The following is an 18,266-nucleotide window of genomic DNA, read 5'->3' on the forward strand; positions in this document are numbered from 1 at the left end:
TAGTGAGTTCCCCAGTCCTATAGGGTATTCAAGCAAAGGCCAGACAAGCCCTTTCTGAGATGTTTCAGAGGGGACTCACACATCTGGCTACTACATGGGCTGCCAGACAACCTCCAACACCTCTTCCAACCCTAAGATTTAATTTTGTCGATTGTGTCATCAGTCCCCATGTTCTATAAACCTCATAGCACTCAGCACCCAGTGAAACTCTTTGCAAAGGAAATAGAAGCATTGAGTCCATGTAAGCAGAAAAAAATAATAAAGACCTAAAATGGGACGATGAAGGGTGGAAATGAAAAATTCTAGAAAATGCTTCCAAAGCAAAAATTCCTCAAGCAGAAATGACTTTAGCTTCCGAACCTGAATATACAGCCGAACAGCAACGGATCTTCTGTTCCTGGGACAATGGACAGGACGGATACTCTGTTTGGACTTTTGTTACAAGCATTCTAAGACCATTGCCATCATACAGGATGTTGGGGTGTCTAGGATAGACGGGGTGCTCAGTGCCTGCTTAAGAGCATGGAGGGGGGAGGCCACGTCTGAGGATTACTGACCTCAGCCCAACTAGGACAATACTGGGAACCTCCAGGTCACAAAGGGGGCTCACCCTTCCTACAGACGTGTCAGCTGGGGTGGGTAGATCTGGGAATTCTCTCAAACCCCCAGCTCCACTCCAGGTCATAGACAATTCAACTAGCAAACATGGTGTTTTCGCCCCTCGTTGGGGAGGGTGGGCCCCAGCAGCAGAGTCCACGTGATGCGGAGAAATCAGCTCACGAGCCAAACTATTAAAAATCTTTATTGTTAATTATTTTCTTCAACAGAAATATTTTTAGTTGAAATACGAAGCCACAGCAACATTTCCACTTTTCTTCTGCAGAAGATGAGACAGACCAGGGCCATCGCAGTTACAAGAGGGAGGCCCATGACCCTGACAAGGACAGACTGGGGCAGGAACACACCATCAGCCAGGACGCGGACCCTTGACGGGAGCTACAGGTACAAGGAGAGGCGCCAGCAGGCAGCACTGGCAATGACAGCTGATCACAGATGTTACAACCTGGGTGGTGGGGAGAGACTGAACAAAACTCACCTTTCCCCAGGGGCTCAGCTGGAGCTGCAGGCCACTGAGCTGGGAACGAGTACAGACACACATGTGTGCGTACATGCACTGCCCCTCCTGGAGGAAGATGCTCTCAGGCCCCTGCTGGGGGCCACACAGTCCTCGTCCCCTGGGGATCAACGGCCTTTTCAGACTAATGGCCAGCTAACCAGGGTGGGGGCCCGTGTGTGTAGGAGGATGGGGTGTCCAGGTCGTGTCAAGTCCTCCGCTGGGGCAAGGCTCAGAGGAAGCTCAGAGCACAGTGTGAACGGCCACGGGGCCATGGGGCTCCCGGGGGCTGGGGCCCGGGACACGCTGGCGTTCAGCTCCCTTGCTCCACGACAGTCCCAAGCCCTGAGAAGGGGGAAGTTTGGCTCTGAGCGTCTTCTCCTGGCTCTGGGCGTCTTCTCCTGGCTCTGGGTACCTGGGGTGAGAAGGAGGCCTCAGCCATCTACTACCTCCAGGATGGGGGTGGGAGGTCGCGGTGGGGGTGTGGGGAGGCTTCCCCTCCCCAGGCCCGCATCTTCCTCCAGCTCCCCACCCAGATTCCACTCCTGCGAGAGATGCAGGGAGCAGGACAGGCCGCCTCCAGGGGGAGGAGGGCAGGTGGGAAGACTTGGGGCTCCTGCAGCCCTTCAAAGACCACTGCTCTGCAATGTCTTTCTGAGGGCGGGGTTGAGGGCCAGCCTGGTGGGACCCGCTCATTGAAGACCCAGCCAGCGGTCCCAGTGGGCACTTCATAAATAATGACACTGTCCCTTCCAGGCTGCCGTGGAGAGAGACCCTTCTGAAGGCAGTGCGGTGAAGGGCACGGCCTCGGATGAGAGAGCTCCCAGGGCTGGTCAGGACCCACTGCGCTGGCAGCACACACCTCGGGAGGAGGCTGGGGGAGGTGGGAGGGTGCGTTTCGCGTCAAAGGCCTCCTGGCCCTTGTGAGCCAAGCTGGGGCCTTTGTGTGGGTTCTGGGCTCTCGGGCAGAGACCTCTGCTATGTTTTGGGGTCTCTGAGCTGGGAGCAGCTCCTGCCCCTTATAAGAGGAGGCCCCCCGATGAGGCCTCAGGAAGTAGAATATGGAGGGAATGGCTCAGCGCGGGCAGGCTGGAGAGGCCCGGATGACGCGTGTGAGCAATTCCATTCTCACCAAGGGATGCTGGCTGGTTGCCAACTCATGAAGTGATGTGTGTAAATCCTGGCTAATGGTCACCTCTAAGCTCTGGGCTGCTCGTTCAGGACAACACAAACCTCCTCGGGGCCCTGTTTTCCAGCTGTGGGCCCTGCTTGGGCGTCCTAGGGGTCCCCTTGCTAATGGAGCCTGGTGTGGTCATTAAAGCAAAAGCACTCTCTAGGTGGACCCCCGGGCTGGAGAGGGCCTGCACGCAGCAGGGGGGTGGGCAGCCCATGGCAACAGGAGTCATGGGTGAGCCAATGGGAAACCAAACACACATATCGAAAGCCAATCAAATGCAAACACAAACAAAAACACGTCAAAGCAGCAGCAGCAAGCTCTTTGTGTAATAAATATTGCAAAGCGCACTTGGTTTCTTTCTTTCTTTCTTTTTTCAAGTCAAATATAACAACCAACGTCCCAAACCCTGTTTTCAACATTCAAAAGAGAGGAGCTGTTGCCATCAGCAGAACACCTGCAGCCAATCAAAGAAAAAAAACCGTTTCCCATTAGCCAGCCAATCAAAATCCTTTTCCAGTTTAAGCAGCCAATCGGACCTCTTCACGTTCCTAAAAAGTGACCGAAATAAAGCACCAGAGCTCGGAGAGCTTCCTGAGAAGCCATACACCGAGGCGCAATTAAAAAAAAAAAAAAAAAAAAAAAGAAGAGTCAGAAATAAAAATAAAAAGGTTTGCGTTGGTCGAGATTTAAAAATAAAAAGGTTTCTTCCCTCAGCCAATCATGAGTCCGTCCCTTTAAGCCAATCGTAACTGCACCACTGGTGTCTCCCTCGAGGATTCTGAGTGGCCGTGGGGCGGGACGGGAAGGGATGGGGTGGGGGGGTCGGGATAGGGAAGGTGACCCTCTGCCACTCAGCCGGTGAGGTCCACACAGATCTCCTGGCCTTTGCCAGCCTCCAGGGTATTCCAAGGGGTTTGCAGCTACTGCCTCCGGTCCTCCGTCTCCGACCTGGAAAACGCCATCACCACATCCTCTGCACCTGCAGACCAGGGCAAAAGAATTGCTGCTGGATGGTCCTCTGGCCCTGGGCTGCAACCTGGGACAAGGCGAGGAGGCTGCGGTCCCCGATGCAGTGTCAGTCCACTGTAGCGGGGTGCTTTCCGAGAACAAAGTGCTTCTGGGGAAGCCCACCTCCCCTCTGGGCCTGGGCCTCCCCTACAGCCGGCCAGGGTAGGCCAGCAACCCTGCTGCACGGCTGTGGGCTGCAGGCTGCAGGGGTGAGGCTCAGAGGCTTGCTCAAGGCTACACGGTGAAGAGGTGAGCGTGCCGAGAACACAGGCTGCTGTCCTGGAGCAGGGCTCTGCTTGTGACCCTTGCTCCAATGTCACTAAAGCTGGGGGCCCTTGGGAACCTCTCTCTTCCTTCTTAAGACTCCTGTTTTGATCCCTTTGGAGGATCTTGCTCATAATTCCTAACAGGCAGTCCTCTTTGCCCAAATCCAACACCTGCTCAGGGGAGCACAGCCAGGCCCATTTCCAGCCCGTGGTCGGCCCGGCTCCCATGGACAGATAATGGCCATAATCTTTTTGTTGTTATTTTTAATGGTGGATTTGAGGATTCTGGTCCAGGCACTCATGAAATCACTTCCTTTGTCTTGTTTTCCATAAGACAGGCTCTGACATGCAGCCAGAAAAGGCAGGAAGGAGGAGGGAAAGAGCCTGAAATGCTGACCTGCCTCCCCCACCTGAAGCTGCTGGGCAGGAAGGACTGAGTGGCAGACCATGCAGGGCAGGTGAGGTGACCTACAGGTCCCACCCCACCTCCTGGGCCCGGACCCTGCCTGGGCCCAGCCACTTTCTCCCCTTCCCCCCCACCCTTTTTTTTTTTGGCTGCACAGCATGTGGGATCTTAGTTCCCCGACCAGGGATCAAACCCGTGCCCCCTGCAGTGGAAACGCAGAGTCTTAACCACTGGACCACCAGGGAAGTCCCGCTCTCCCCTTTTTCTAAAGGATGGTTCTTGGTGGCACCCTGAACGTGAAGTGACAGTCAGTTGCCCATGGCCTTTTAGACAAACTTCTCTTCTGTTCTGCTGGAGGAATTCTTCCCGGGGAGGGGAGGATCAGAGCAGCAGAAACAGGAAAGGCCACTGAGGGGGGCGCAGGCAGCCGGGCGTGGTGGAGCTGCTGACATGTGAAACGGAGTCAGGGAGAGGGCAGGATTCCACCACGGCCGGCCCCCATCCCGGGGCGTGGGGTCGGCCACCTCCGTCCACGCTACAGGGAGTCACCCCTTCCCACTGGCAGCCTCGTCCTGACCTCCTTCCTAACTGCCCTGCCACATGGAGGAGGCATGCAGCCACGGGTGCTGTAGAAGGAGGGCCCGTCCACAAGGATATAACATTACAGACGTGTCCTTCAGTTTGGCAGCAGAGGGCCAAGGTGCTACCCAGGGGAGTAACCCTGCCACACATGCCCCATCTGCCTTGATGGGGTTCTGCTGTTACCAGCACAACCTCTACTCCTGCAAAGGGGAACGAGCTTCCAGAAAGGACCTCAAATCGTCCGACTCTCGGGATTGGGCTCCTTTGCTTGGGAAGCCCTACCAATCCTTCCCCTGTCGTCCCGGGAACATTCTGTTCTCGCCTCAGTCCTCGGACCACGCAATATCACTGCAGGCAGAATTTTCCTAGCAACCACAGAATCCAAGGTTACATCATACCCTGCACGGCAGCTGAGCTGGTTACCTAACAGATGCCGGCTTTTCCCGAGTGCCGCCTCTCCAGCTCGCTGAGCAGGAGGGGGCTGGAGAGAGACCACGAAAGGGGACTTGTGAGCAAAAGATGCAATGAACAGGGACAGCCCACTCACTTCTTTCCTTGCCTGTCTCGTGGGCTTTCTCAAAGGGACCTTGGGCCTCTGTGCTGAGCTGCAGGCACAAAAATAGCACCGGCTGCCCCAGGAGGGAAGAGTGAGTCTGCAGAGGGAATGGCCACTGGCTCCTTGGAGGAGCCCGGACTCAGGGGCTGCCCAGTGCGTGTAGCTGGGCTACACCCTGAGAGGTGGAGAAAGAAGTCACCTCCTCAAGGTCATGCAGGGACGCCAACAACTATTTAGCAAGATACCTGAGGCAGTGCTGCAACACCAGCTGGTGGCCCCCATCCCTGGCTGGGGTGGGGAAGGCTAGGAATCTGCAGCTCCCATTTATAGAGCCTCCCACTCTGCTGCTAGCTGGGTGCGGCAAGGGCCCACAGAGCTGCTGCCCATCCGTACTCTGTTCTGTTCCTAAAGGACTTGCTGTTTCCAAGGCCTCACCACCAGGGATCTGCTTTCCTCTGGGGCCCAAGAGGGGGGCAGGCTCTTCCAGAGCATTGTCTGACCTGTCCTTATCACTGGCTGGCCTGGTACTCATCACTCAACAAGGGCCTCACCTGAGCCCCACAGGCCTCCCGGCGAGGATGCTGCCCTTCCCTTTCCTCTTTTCCACGGAACTTGGGCCACTTACCTAACAGGGAGGGTGAGCTGCTTAGTTAGTTATTAAGATTCAAGCTCTTAGAGCTTGAGAGCCAGGAGGGGTCTCCAAGGTTAACCCTCATGGTCCCTCCTTCTCCCTTAAAGGCTAGGATGTGGGGGCTCCCTCAGATGCTCTCACTGTCCTGGAAACGCAGGGCTCACAACAGGAAGATGCTACAAGGAAGCCAGCAGGCCGAGCCCACTGCCTCTGCGCCGTCAGCTAGGTTTACTATCCCGTTTTACCGACAAGGCTGGTCCACCCCACTGGTACCTCTGCTGACGCTGTCTGGACTTGGGTTCAGAGTTTGTCCTTTCTGTTTGTCCTTTCCCACCAGATGCCGTGAGCACAGGAGGGGAGAAGATGACCAGTCTCTCGTGTTCCACACTCTCTGACCCATTAAAAGATAAAGAAAGCCAAAACCAGATGAAGACATCGCAAGGAAAGAGAACTACAGACCAGTGTCTCTTATGAATATAGATATTCATAATACCTATGATGTGCAAAAATACTCACAAAATACTAGCAAACGGAATACATCAACATATAAAAAGGATTATATACTCTGATCAAGTGACATTTATCCCAGGAATGCAAGGTTGGCTTAATATCCAAAAATCAATTAATGTAATATATCCTATCAATAGAAAAAAGGACAAAAACCATATAATCATCTGAATAGACATAGAAAACACATCTGGCAAAATTCAATACCCCTTCATGATAAAAACACCCAACACACTAGGAATAAAAGGGAACTTCCTCCATCTGATAAAGGGCATTTACTAAAAACCCACAGTTATTATCACACTTAATGGTGAAAGATTGAAAGCTCTCCCCCTTCAAGATTAGGAACAAGAAAACAAGGTCCACTCTCACCATTTCTATTCAATACTGTGTTGAAGTTTCTATCCAGGGCAATTTGGCAAGAAAAAGAAATAAAAGGCATTCCAATTGGAAAGAAGTATTGATAAAACTGTATTTGTAGATGACATGGATCTTACATATAGAAAATCCTAAGGAAGCCACTAAAAGACTTTTAGAACTAATAAACAAGTTAAAGTTGCAGGATATAAGGTCAATGTACAAAAATCATTTGTATTTCTATAAACTAGAAATGAATAATCTGAAAATGACATTAAGAAAACAATTTCATTTACAGTAGCAGCAAAAATAATAAAATACTTAGGAATAAATTTAACAAATGAAGTATGAAATTTGTACTCTAAAAAGAGCGAAACATCAATGTCTAAAACATCGCTGAACAAAATTCAACACAATTTCTATCAAATCCCCGCTGCCTTTCTTGCAGAAATTGACAACCTGCTCCTAAAATTCATATGGAAACGCAAAGGATCCAGAATAGCCAAAACAATCTTGAGAAAAAAGAACAAGAAAAAAGACCCACGCTTCTGAATTTCAAAACTTACTACAGGGGCTTCCCTGGTGGCACAGTGGTTGAGAGTCTGCCTGCCAATGCAGGGGACACGGGTTCATGCCCCAGTCCAGGAAGATCCCACATGCCGTGGAGTGGCTGGGTCCGTGAGGCATGGCTGCTGAGCCTGCGTGTCTGGAGCCTGTGCTCCACAACAGTGAGGGGCCAACGTACCGCAAAAAAAAAAAAAAAAAAAAAAAAACTTACTACAAAGCTACAGTAAACAAGTTTGGGTGGAATTGGCATAGATCAATGGAATAGAATTGAGAAGCTGGAAATAAACCCTCCCATTTATGGTCAATTAAGTTTTGACAAAGGTGCCGAGGGTTCAATGGGAAAGAACTGAACAAATGGTGCTGGGACAACTAGATATACTCACATGTAAAAGATGAAGTTGAACCCTTACCTTGCAGCATATACAAAAATTAACTCAAAATGGAGGAATGACCTAAATATAAGAGCTTAAGTTATGAACCTCTTAGAAGAAAACACAGGAGTAAATCTTCATAGTCTTGGGTTAGGAAATGGTTTCTTAGATATGACACCCAAAGCACCATCAACAAAAGAAAAAAAAAATAAATTGGGCTTTATCAAAGTTAAAAGGCTTTTTTCTTTTTTTCCCAATTTGGCCACACCACGTGTGCGATCTTAGTTCCCCGACCAGGGATCAAACCCGCACCCCCTTCACTGGAAGCACAGAGTCTTAACCACTGGACTGCCAGGGAAACCCCCAAAGTTAAAAGCTTTTATGCTTAAAAAAACACTATCAAAAAAATTGAAAAGACAACCTACAGAATGGGAGAAAATATCTGCAAATCATACATCTGGTAAGGGACTCCTATCTAGAATATATAAATAACACAACTCAATAATAATAAAAAGTCAAACAACTCAATTTTTCAAATGGGCAAAGAACTCGAATAGACATTTCTCCAGAAAAGATACATGAATGGTCAACAAGGGCATGCAAAGACGCTCAACGTCATCAGTCATTATGGAAATGCAAATCAAAACCACACTGAGACACCACTTCATACCTAATGGACAGCTGGAATCAGAAAGACAGACAATAACAAGCATTAGCAAGGATGTGGAGAAATTTGAACCCTCAGACTTTGCTGGTGGAATGTCAAATGGTGCAGCCCCAAGCCTGCTCCACCTGCAGCCTTCCCCATCTCAGCCGATGGCACCTCCATCCCCTGGTTGCTCAGGTCAAAAACCCTGGGGTCTTCCCGATTCCCTCTCTCACACACACACTCTACGTATAACACATCAGCAAATCCTGCTGACTATACTTTTAAAATGTATCCTGAATACATGACCATTTCCCCTAATACCACCCTGGTCCAAGCCACCACTACCCCTCTCACTAGCCTCCTGTACCCTCTTTTCCTGGATCTCCCCTCTCTGGACCCGAAGGGTCCATTCTCCACATAGCAGTCAGAAGGAAGTTCTTAAAAGTATGAGTCAGGGGGCTTCCCTGGTGGTGCGGTGGTTGAGAGTCCGCCTGCCGATGCAGGGGACACGGGGTTCGTGCCCCGGTCCGGGAAGATCCCACATGCCGCGGAGCGGCTGGGCCCCTGAGCCATGGCCGCTGAGCCTGCGCGTCCGGAGCCTGTGCTCCGCAGTGGGAGGGGCCACAACAGTGAGAGGCCCGCGTACCGCAAAAAAAAAAAAAAAAAAAGAGTCAGATCCTGCCACTCCTTCGCTCAAAACTCTCCAAAGGTGGCTTAGTCTAAGATTTCTCATCATACTCAAGGGAAACTCCAAACTCTACACCGTGGCTTCAAGACCCACCACGATCTGGCCTCTCACTGTCTTTTCACCCCTTTTTATATGCCTCCTCCCACCCCTCACTCCGCTCCAGCCACATGGGCTCCTGGCTGTCCTTCGGGCACAGGAATGTGCAACCCAGGACCTTTGCACCTGCGGTTTCCTTTGCCTCAATGCTCATCCCCCCAAGTCTATCTCACGGCTCTCGCACTTCATGCCAGTCTGTGTAAAATCACCTCCCCAGGCCCTCCCTGACCACAGCGTCTAACATAGTGATACAGGATGAATCGCTATAGATGAGGAGCCTGAAGCTCAGAGAGATGAAGCGACTCGGTGAATCAGAGGCAGAGGGAGGACCCGACGCAGGCTCCGAAGACCAGGCTACACTACACGTTTTGTCGTTTTCTATTAGGAAACGGAAGTAACAGTCCTGCTCCAGTTACCCTGAGCACTGAGACTGCTCAGGCCTCCTGGCAGAGACTGCAGTAATCCATCTGCTCCCATCAGAATGGAACCAAGACCCAGGATTTATAAAGCAACACCAGAGCAGCCCTGGGGTATCTTGGAGAAAATTCAACATGGAATCCAGAAGGCCAACCTGGGAGGAGCCCAGACACCCACCCCCTGCCCCCACCTACTGTTCTGCCAGGTGCCCCCCTAGTCCCATGGCTCCCCTGCCACGGGGGGGCAGGGCCAAGGCGCTGGCGAGGGCACAGCTCTCTGAACCAGGGCAGGGCACCGAGGGGGCCATTCCACCCCACGGCCCGTGCCAGCGCTGCCCCTTTAATGGAGTCCAGTCAAGTGACTGGGGAGAGAAAAATGACAAATATTCAGGAGCTTAGAAAAGGGAGGCTGGCCCCTAGCTGGGGGCGGGAGACAGACAATGGGGTCACTGGTCTGTCTGCAAGCTCAGGATGAATTCACACCAGCAGAATCACAAGCCCAGCCCAGGCTCCACACACCAGCACCATCCTCAGCCCACGTCCCGCTCACCGAAGGGAACCAGCACGCTGCCATCGGGAAGCCAGCTCACTACAGGGTGCTGGGGCACAGGGGGCAGGGAGCAGTGTGGTTTGGAGAAAGGCCCAGGAATGAGAAAGAACAGGAAAGAGGAACAGGGAGATGGCTGCAGCCCTAAGGTGATGGACGGAGTAAGGGGACGCCCAGCCTCTATTTCTCAGACCTGGCCGGGGACATCCTAGTGGAGCCCTTTGCCCTTTTCCAGGAAAGGCACAGACCCTGGAGCTCACATGGAGCTGGGCCCGGTTCCAGGGTGGACGAGGACCGCTCCAGACACCACCACCACGCCCTCTCCAGGAGGGACCCTGCGGAGAGAGAGACCAGGCAGCGGAAGGAAGGGATGAGGCCTCCTCGGGCAGCAGGGATGTGCTAACCGTGCTGGTCCAGCCTACAGCCCAGCAAAGCGCCTGGCTGCGGGGGGACAGGCTGCGGAGAGCTCTTCCAGTTCCTGCAAAGTCCAGCCGGGAGGAGGATGCTCACAGGTGGCTGGAGAGAGGCAACAGCCCTGAGAGTAGACCCTCCCCAAGAAACCAGCACAAGGTACAAAAGCCTGGGCCAGCTTCCAAAGCCTGCCAGCCCCAGCGCCCCACAGTTCAGGACACAGCCCGGTACAGATGTCACCAGAGAAAAGGGGGGGGACTCCCAGCACCAGCATCAGCCACAGGTGGGGACACCCACGTCACCCGATTCAGGGTCATGGGCTCCTCCAAGGGCGGCAGCCCCCCAGCCTCTCTGAAAGCCTAACGCCCACCCCTGGCCGGAGCTGAGCAGGACTACTCCATTCTGGACTCGGGGATCTCATGACCTCCTGACCTCCTAATGGGCCTAACACCTTCCAGTGAGGGCAAATGACTGGGGCCTGGAAAACTCCGAAATATGACCCCGACACCCCAGAGTCTCCCAATTCCTGCTGGAGGTTATCTCTGGAAGTTAACTCTGGCAAAGTTACCTTTGCATAGGGAGTTAACTTTGGCAAAAGTTCTTCAAAACTGTCCAGGGAACCCGACCTGCCAAGCCCGGGTTATCCACCATGCACACGGCTGACCGGCTGAAGAGGAAACACGGCCACATGCACCAAAGCGTCCAGGGTGATTCCCATTCCCGACGTCTGCCCTTTGTCTGACCACATGATTTGGGGCTTTGGTACTTCCTCTTTGCCCCCTGAGCTCACTATCTTGCTGTGCATACCAACCAGCATCTGCTACTCGGCTACCCACCTACCCGAAAACTGCACGGCTCAGCTACTGGCTCTGGGGTGATGAGCCAGGCAGCGAGGCTCCCGGCAAAACAGGTCCCAGACAGTCCTGCAAGGGCAAAAGTCTCCACGGGGGTGAGACTCGGGCACCAACCTGGACTAGGTCTCCCCCCAGACCAGCCCAAACCTGCTTGGCGGCATGTGCTGCTTTTAGCAGCCGTGGCCTAGGAGCCCAGGGGTGCTATACAGCTCAGCTCTGCCGCCCAAAGTTCCCAGAGGATGGCATTTACCCAGAGACAGACACTGGTCGCCATGGGGCAGCACCCCGGATCCACCAAGGTCTCAGCAGCCAAGGCAGGCTCCAGGCTTGGTGGCACCTACTGGGCCCAGGTGTGAGGCGGCTCCTGGCAGAGGTCCTGGGCCTCCTGACAGACCAACGAGGGCCTCCCCAGGCTTGGGCTCCCTTGGTGGATCGCGGTACCTGGGCCTGGGTCTGACCCCTGCCTACCCGTGCGATACTGGGCAAGTCCCTGCACATCCACCTCCGTTTCCTCACCTGCAAAGCACACGTATCCTGCCCATCTGACTGACCCGGATAATGTCCACAGCATAAAGCATCACAAACAGCATCTTGTGGGGTCACCCCTCAGGGTTCTGGTACACCTGCTCTGCTCTCATCCCACGTGCCCCAAACCCACCTCACCCCCCCATACCCCCCTGAGCCCAGCACACACATCCTACCTCTGGGCTTTCTAGGGGGGTTCCCTTCCCTCAGGGTCAGTCATCCTGTGATCTGCACCCAAAATTCTTTACGTGTTTGCTCCTGTTTCCATTGCCCTGCTGGGTGGCAGCTCGAGGCTGGGGACCGTCGCCTGGCATCCAGATCAATGGGCTACTGTGAGCGGGACTGTGCCATCGCTGGCCCAACTGGCCCTTGATGCTTTTCTCCGGGACAGAGGTCTGCCTCTTCTGGGTGTCAGGAGGTGGGGGCAGAGGTGCACAAGGGCTCGGAGGCCCCTGCTGTCAGCTCTACACAGTAGAACCCATCACGCTGGTGAAGGAGGGTCAAGGCGGCCCTTTACCGGCCGGAACCAGAGGCTGAACTGAGCAACCGGCCCTGCTCTTCAGCTCTTTCCCTTTCTTGGGGTTATTTTTTTAAATTAACTTTTATTGGAGTATAGTTGCTTTACAATGTTGTGTTAGTTTCTGCTGTACAGCAAAGTGAATCAGCCCTACGTATATATATCTCCCCTCTTTTTTGGATTTCCTTCCCATTTAGGTCACCGAAGAGTACTGAGTAGAGTTCTCTGTGCTGTACAGTAGGTTCTCATTAGTTACCTATTTAATACATGGTATCAATAGTGTATATATAGTGGTATATATGGTATCAGTAGTGTATATCGCAATCTCCCAATTCATCCCCCTCGACACGGGGTATTTTTTTTTCTTTTTCTGTGACACAAGTTATCATGTACCAAGTCTTCTGGTTGATTTTTCAGTCGGATTCAATGTATATGAGATTTTTGGGTTCAATTTTATTATTATTAGGTTACAGGTAATTCTCATGAAAGTGTTGATTAAAGTTTAAAAAGATTAGCTTCCCATCCCACTGACTGGAATTCTCCCGGGGCCTGACAGTAATTTCAGTCCAGAGTTGGTTATCAGCTGGAGCCTCTGGGAGAGAAGCCTCAGAGCCTCACGTGAGCAGATGGGGGTCCCGGGACACCGGCAGCTGGTCCGCACAGAGGGGGAGCCTCGGTCTACACAGGGATCTGACAGACCCCACTCTGTGCCAGAGCTGGACCACGGGGAAACGTGAGACTGTGAGCACAGCACGGACCCTGGCCCCTTGGGGCTCCTGACCTGACGTGATAACCGCTACAGGGAAGGAAAGATCCACAGGCAGCTCAGGAGTCAGAGGAGGAAAGCGGGCCGACGCTGGAAGGGCAGAGAGGGCGGCAGAGGAAGTGAAAGAGCAGAGGCCAGATGGTGTGGGAAAGGATTCCAGGAAGAATGCTGGCTGTAAAATGGAGATTGTGCCAGCACCCCACTCGAGGGCCGCTGAGAGGCTCAAGTGGGGTGGTGAGCAGAGGGGTGAGCTTGCTTGGTCCCTGGAAGAGCCGTGCACTGGGTGGGCCCTCCCCTTGGGCCGCTGGCTCCCTGCTGCGTTGCCCATGACCACAGCTATTTTAACAAGGTTCTCAGTGTAACCCTGAGACCAAATGACCTATTTTAGGCTTGCTGGCAGCGGACCCTGAGCCCGCAGCCTTGGCTTCCGCAGGGGAAAGCCGGAAGAGCCCTGGGACCGCCCAGCTGGCTCAGGCTGGGGACCTTCCCTGGAAAGTCTCTTCGAGAAAGAGTGTGATCAGACGGAGGCTGGAACAGGCCTGGGGAGCCAGCATGCCAGCACCGCAGCTCCAGGGCCAGGAAGAGGGGAAGAGAAAGGACGAGGGCTTCCTTAACAAAATGGGCCACAACAAGACAGGGTCCCTCCAGCCCTGGGACAGCTGGACAAGGGTCTATACGAAGCATGACTCGAGGATGGTAGTTCTGCAGGCGACTGACCACGAGGAGGCCTTTGCCAAGTGCACCAGGGGCCTGGAACTGGCACTCGCCGCATCCGTCCCGGGTGTGGTGCTGGGGCAGGGAGAGACCTGGAGCTCAAACAGAACCAGCACGTTCAAAGGCACCTGGAGGTGAAAGGCCCAGAAAAAGAAGGCAGCAGGAAACCCTTCCAATTTTCTCAGGCCCCCCTGGAATACCATGCTAACTGCCTACAGGACACCTGCTCCTCTGGTAAAACACTGTCCTGCTTAAAAATGCACATGGCCTGTAAGCCACTCCTAGACGGTCTTTGTTTACCACACCCTGGACCCACATGACCCGTTCTGTGACCTTGAGCATCTTACCCAACCTCTCAGGGCCTGTTTTCTCATCGTGAAAGTGGGCCTGTGACAGTGGCTGCCTCACAGGGCTGTCATGAGGATTCTCTGGGATAACTTTATATGCTACTTGACACGGAACCTGGCACATAGGAGGAGCTCAATAAATTAAATTAATTATAATTAATAGCAAAAATGAAAAACAAATATCGAGTAGGAAAGGATCAGGGGACTTCCCTGGTGGCGCAGTGGGTAAGACTCCTCACTCCCAATGCAGGGGGCCTGGGTTCGATCCCTGGTTGGGGAACTAGACCCCACGTGCATGCCGCAACTAAGAGTTCGTGCGCCGCAACTAAAGATCCCGCGTGCCACAACTAAGACCCGGCGCAGCCACAGAAAAAAAAAAGGTAAAGGATCGGTCAAAAAATGATAGCACAGCCACATGGCTGCATATCATGCGACTGCTAAAATGTTTTCTTGAAAATCGTTTGAGGACATGGTAAATTTATCATAAGTAAAAAAATGGATGTTAAAATGGATATTACAACGTTTACACTGTATGGTCTCAACTCTGTAATGAAAATACATGCATTTTTAAAAAAATCTGCTGGGAAATTAATGCAAGGGAATAGTGATTCTAGCTACATGGTAGGAGTCAATCCTCTAAGCTTTTCTGCTGTTTGTCTTTCCCAATGACTTTCCACAATGACTATGCATTCTTTTATAGCCAGGAAAAACGATCGACATATGTTATGGAGAGAATAGCACTGACAACAAGAAAGGCACGAACTCAGCATTCTGTTGAGCCTGCTTTGGAAGCTACAGCTCTCCGCCCCCGAGCCTACAGCTGGGGCTTCTCAGCAAGGCGACCTTCCCAGAGAAGCAATGACTGCCTTTGGTTCAAAGTCAGTCCAGCGAGGATGTCAGGTCTGCTCGGCCACCCTGGGGACCAGGAGACAAGCGCTCCATGTTCCTGCCTTTCGGGGGGACTATGGGCTCCCAGACCCAGAGCCTGGTCCATTCATTCACCCAAGAATATGCTGGCGCCCTGGGGGGCCCAGCCCCACAAATACAAAGAGGGAAGCCACAAGGGGCTCAGAGTTGGTCAAGAGATGGACCAGGAGACAGTGTGCGGAGTAGCAGGGCCGAGGTACACGTGTGTGGTGGGGATCACAGGAAGGCCTGGCCCTGCCTGTGGGAGGCAGGGGAGGGGGTGGGCTCAGGGCCGGGCTCCTGGCAGCCGAGAGGCAAATGCAGGGACGGAAAGGCGTGAACGCACGAGGCCTGAGATGGGAGCTGAAAGCCATTCACTGTGGCTGTTTGTGGAGCATGAGGTCCTGGTGTCGGGTGGGCAGGGGTCCTGCTCATCACGCTAAGGGGTTTGGATTTTATCCTCAAGGCAGTAGAGAGCCACTGAAAGATTTTAAGTCAGGAAGAGACCCACTGATGTAGCCTTCGATACTCACTCTGGGTACAGGGTAGAAAGTGCACGGAGAGGGCAAGACGAGAAGTCAAGGTGCCAATTAGGGGTTGTTTGTGGTGATCGAGACAAGAATTAACACGGGCTCAGACCAAAATGGGGGTTCAAACCAAGATGGGGAAGACAAAGCAGATGTGAGGAGCATTAAGGCGGGAGAATCAAGAGGACTTGGTAACCTCCTAGATACCTGGGGAAGACAGGAGTCAGTGGTTGGTCCCCAGGACACTGGGTTCATGGGTGGCACATCCTCACGACAGAGAATACAGGCGGGAGCACAGATCCCGGGGCGGGGAGAGGTTACGACCCTGGACCTGCTGAATGTGGGGCGTGTGCGGCCAGACGGCCCGTAGAGAGCGCGCATCAATCTGGGGGTCAGCAGGGGGTCTGGGCTGAGGGGGTGTATTTGGAAGGCGTCGACCAGAGCTCTGCTGGAGTCACGGGAGTGTATGTGACCTCCCAGGGAGAGCGTGTGGAGAGGATAGAATATGGAGAACACCAGCATGACCGTGGTGAGGGGAAAGGAGGCGCTGGCGGGGGGGAGGCAGTGAGCAGAGAGAAGCAGAAAATGGGGGAGGGGGAGGGGGGGTCTCAGGGAAGACAAGGGAGGGAAAGGAGGGCTTCCAGAAGGAGGCTTTCGAGGGTGGTCTTGGAACAGCACAGGCCAGGCAGGTCTACCCACTGTCCAGTGCAGTACCGGGGGGCCTGTGGGGCCCTCTCCTGGAACCATCTGGTGAGGCCCTATGGTGCAGGCCCGTGCACCAGGGTCTCCAGCACCTACCTGGTCCCAGCAGATACTGAACACGTGTTCACCGAGGGAAGAATGGGATGGGGGGCGGCCGGGAGGCGTGGGCTGAGGGATGCCCAGACTGCCGCTCTCCTATCTGGGTCTGGGGAGGGCAAGCGGGGCTCCCGGTACCAGACCCCTCCAGCCCCAGAGGGGAAGCGTGTGCGGGTCCAAGGTGGTGGGCAGGACCCCGGGACGGATGGCCAAGCACTGACCCATTGGTGGGGCGGCCTCAGGCCCTCCACTGAGGGCAGCTGGAACAGCATAGGTCAGAGTTGCGGGAGCCGGCGGAGCAGCGCACAGGCATTTGCTGAGAGACAGTGCCGCCTAGTGGCAGGAGGCGCTCACACCAGGCTTCTATGGGACGGTCCCGCCCATCACCCCGAATGCTCCTAGGCCTTTCTGGGCCTTTTTCATGCTGGGGTCCTGAGCACTGGAAGCAATGATCCAGGGCTCTTGCCACCTGGGTGGCACCTGAGACTCTGACAGCAACATGCCCTGTGGCATCAGCTGAGGTCGGCTCTGCCAACGGGGAAGGTGGGCAGGCTAGAATTTTATCAAAGCCCCATTTGGCCCCACGGCGTGGGCAGAAATGTAGGGTCCTGCTCTCAGGCTTGAACCTCCATAGTGGGAGAGACTGGACTGCTTGCTGTTTCGTTGGCACAAAGAAAATACAGTAAGCCTGTGAGGCTTGTCGCTGGAGGTGACTGTGGGGCGAGGAGCAGGCTGAAGGGCGGCCCAGCAGCAGAGAACCATCTCCCCAGAGGCTCTCACCCGGCTCCAGGTTCACTCCCAGGAGCCTGCTTCCCGGAGACAAGTACCCAAGGCCAGCCTGTCTGTCTGTGGACGCCCCACACCCAGGAGGGCCTGGATTCCAGGGCCACGAAATCACAACCACATGCCCACGGCTCACTCCTGACTGCTCAGCAGGTTCAGGCCAGGTGAGGTCACCGTGACCGCCTTAAAGAACTCAGCAGAGCTCATTTTTATTTTCAGTTGTTGGTTTAGCTGAGCAAGACAAAAAGAGTTCTCTTAAAAACACTTTTTAAAACTTCCCCTTTAAACAACAAGGTCTTACAGTATAGCACAGAGAACTATATTCAATATCCTATGAGAAACCATAATGGAAAAGGATATTTAAAAAAAGAATGTATATAAGGGTAAAACTAAATCACTTTGCTGTACAGTAGAAGTTAACACAACATTGTAAATCAACTATACTTCAATTTAAAAAAAAGAAAAAGAAAAATAGGAAACCAAAAAACCCATTCAGAATCTAAAAAAAAAACTTCCCTTATTGTAAAAGAAATGTATGCGCAATGTTAAAAAAATTAGTTTTACAAAAAAATGTGTGACTTGGAAAGTCAAAGTCCCTTATGTGGTTCCACCCTCTATCAAAATTTTCTATAAACAACCTGGTAAATATTCTTTCAGCTTCTTTTGCTCTATACACATACATCCGTGCGTGTGTGTATATGGGTGGGGGGTGGGCAGTGTATGTGGTGGTGTTTTCTACACTGACATACAGTTCTATAGCTTCTTTTGATTTTTGTCCCATTAACAGCTTTCTACTTAGAGGCATTCTTACCCCTGCAGCTCAAATTCAGGTTAACCCAGTGACCCAAGACCAGGCTGGGAGAAAAGGTGATGCCCCAGGGACTCAGAAGCCTGAGGGTTTCAAGTGAATGTGGTTGGCGAGCAGGGGAGAGGGACCCACGCTAAAACCCAGATCAGCCCTGGAGGAGAAAAGACCTCTCCCGTAAGAAATATCCCAGGACGGGGTTGGGGGGCAGACTCCACACCCTTTATCTCCTCCTCCCCAGCGGTGGCTGACAGCACAGCTGGCGCAGACAGGCTGCAGCACGAGGGTGGCCCGGGCGAGCGGCTGTCCCCGGGAGCTGCTGGGGCCACGGGAACACCCTGTACATTTCTGCTGACTTGGGCACACAGGCTGGGT

The 18,266-nt window shown here is 53.3% G+C and overlaps 1 protein-coding gene across 3 annotated transcripts in view; it reads right to left on the reverse strand.

Annotated features, from left to right (window-relative positions):
• Nucleotides 1-798: 798 nt before the first annotated feature.
• The window catches only part of CTNNBIP1 (catenin beta interacting protein 1), a 52,644-nt gene continuing 35,176 nt past the window's right edge, over nt 799-18,266 (reverse strand). For 2 of the 3 annotated variants that reach the window (XM_079697975.1, XM_079697976.1), the window contains one exon: nt 799-1,529. In XM_079697975.1, coding sequence (XP_079554101.1) covers nt 1,255-1,529 — 275 coding nt within the window. In that variant the 3' untranslated portion in view covers nt 799-1,254. Of the gene's footprint in view, nt 1,530-2,585; nt 3,271-18,266 lie in introns of those variants that run through there. The other variant, XM_079697977.1, reaches the window with a different exon arrangement.

This window comes from Hyperoodon ampullatus (assembly GCF_949752795.1).
Source record: "Hyperoodon ampullatus genome assembly, chromosome: 2".
Classification (NCBI taxonomy): Eukaryota; Metazoa; Chordata; class Mammalia; order Artiodactyla; family Ziphiidae; genus Hyperoodon; species Hyperoodon ampullatus.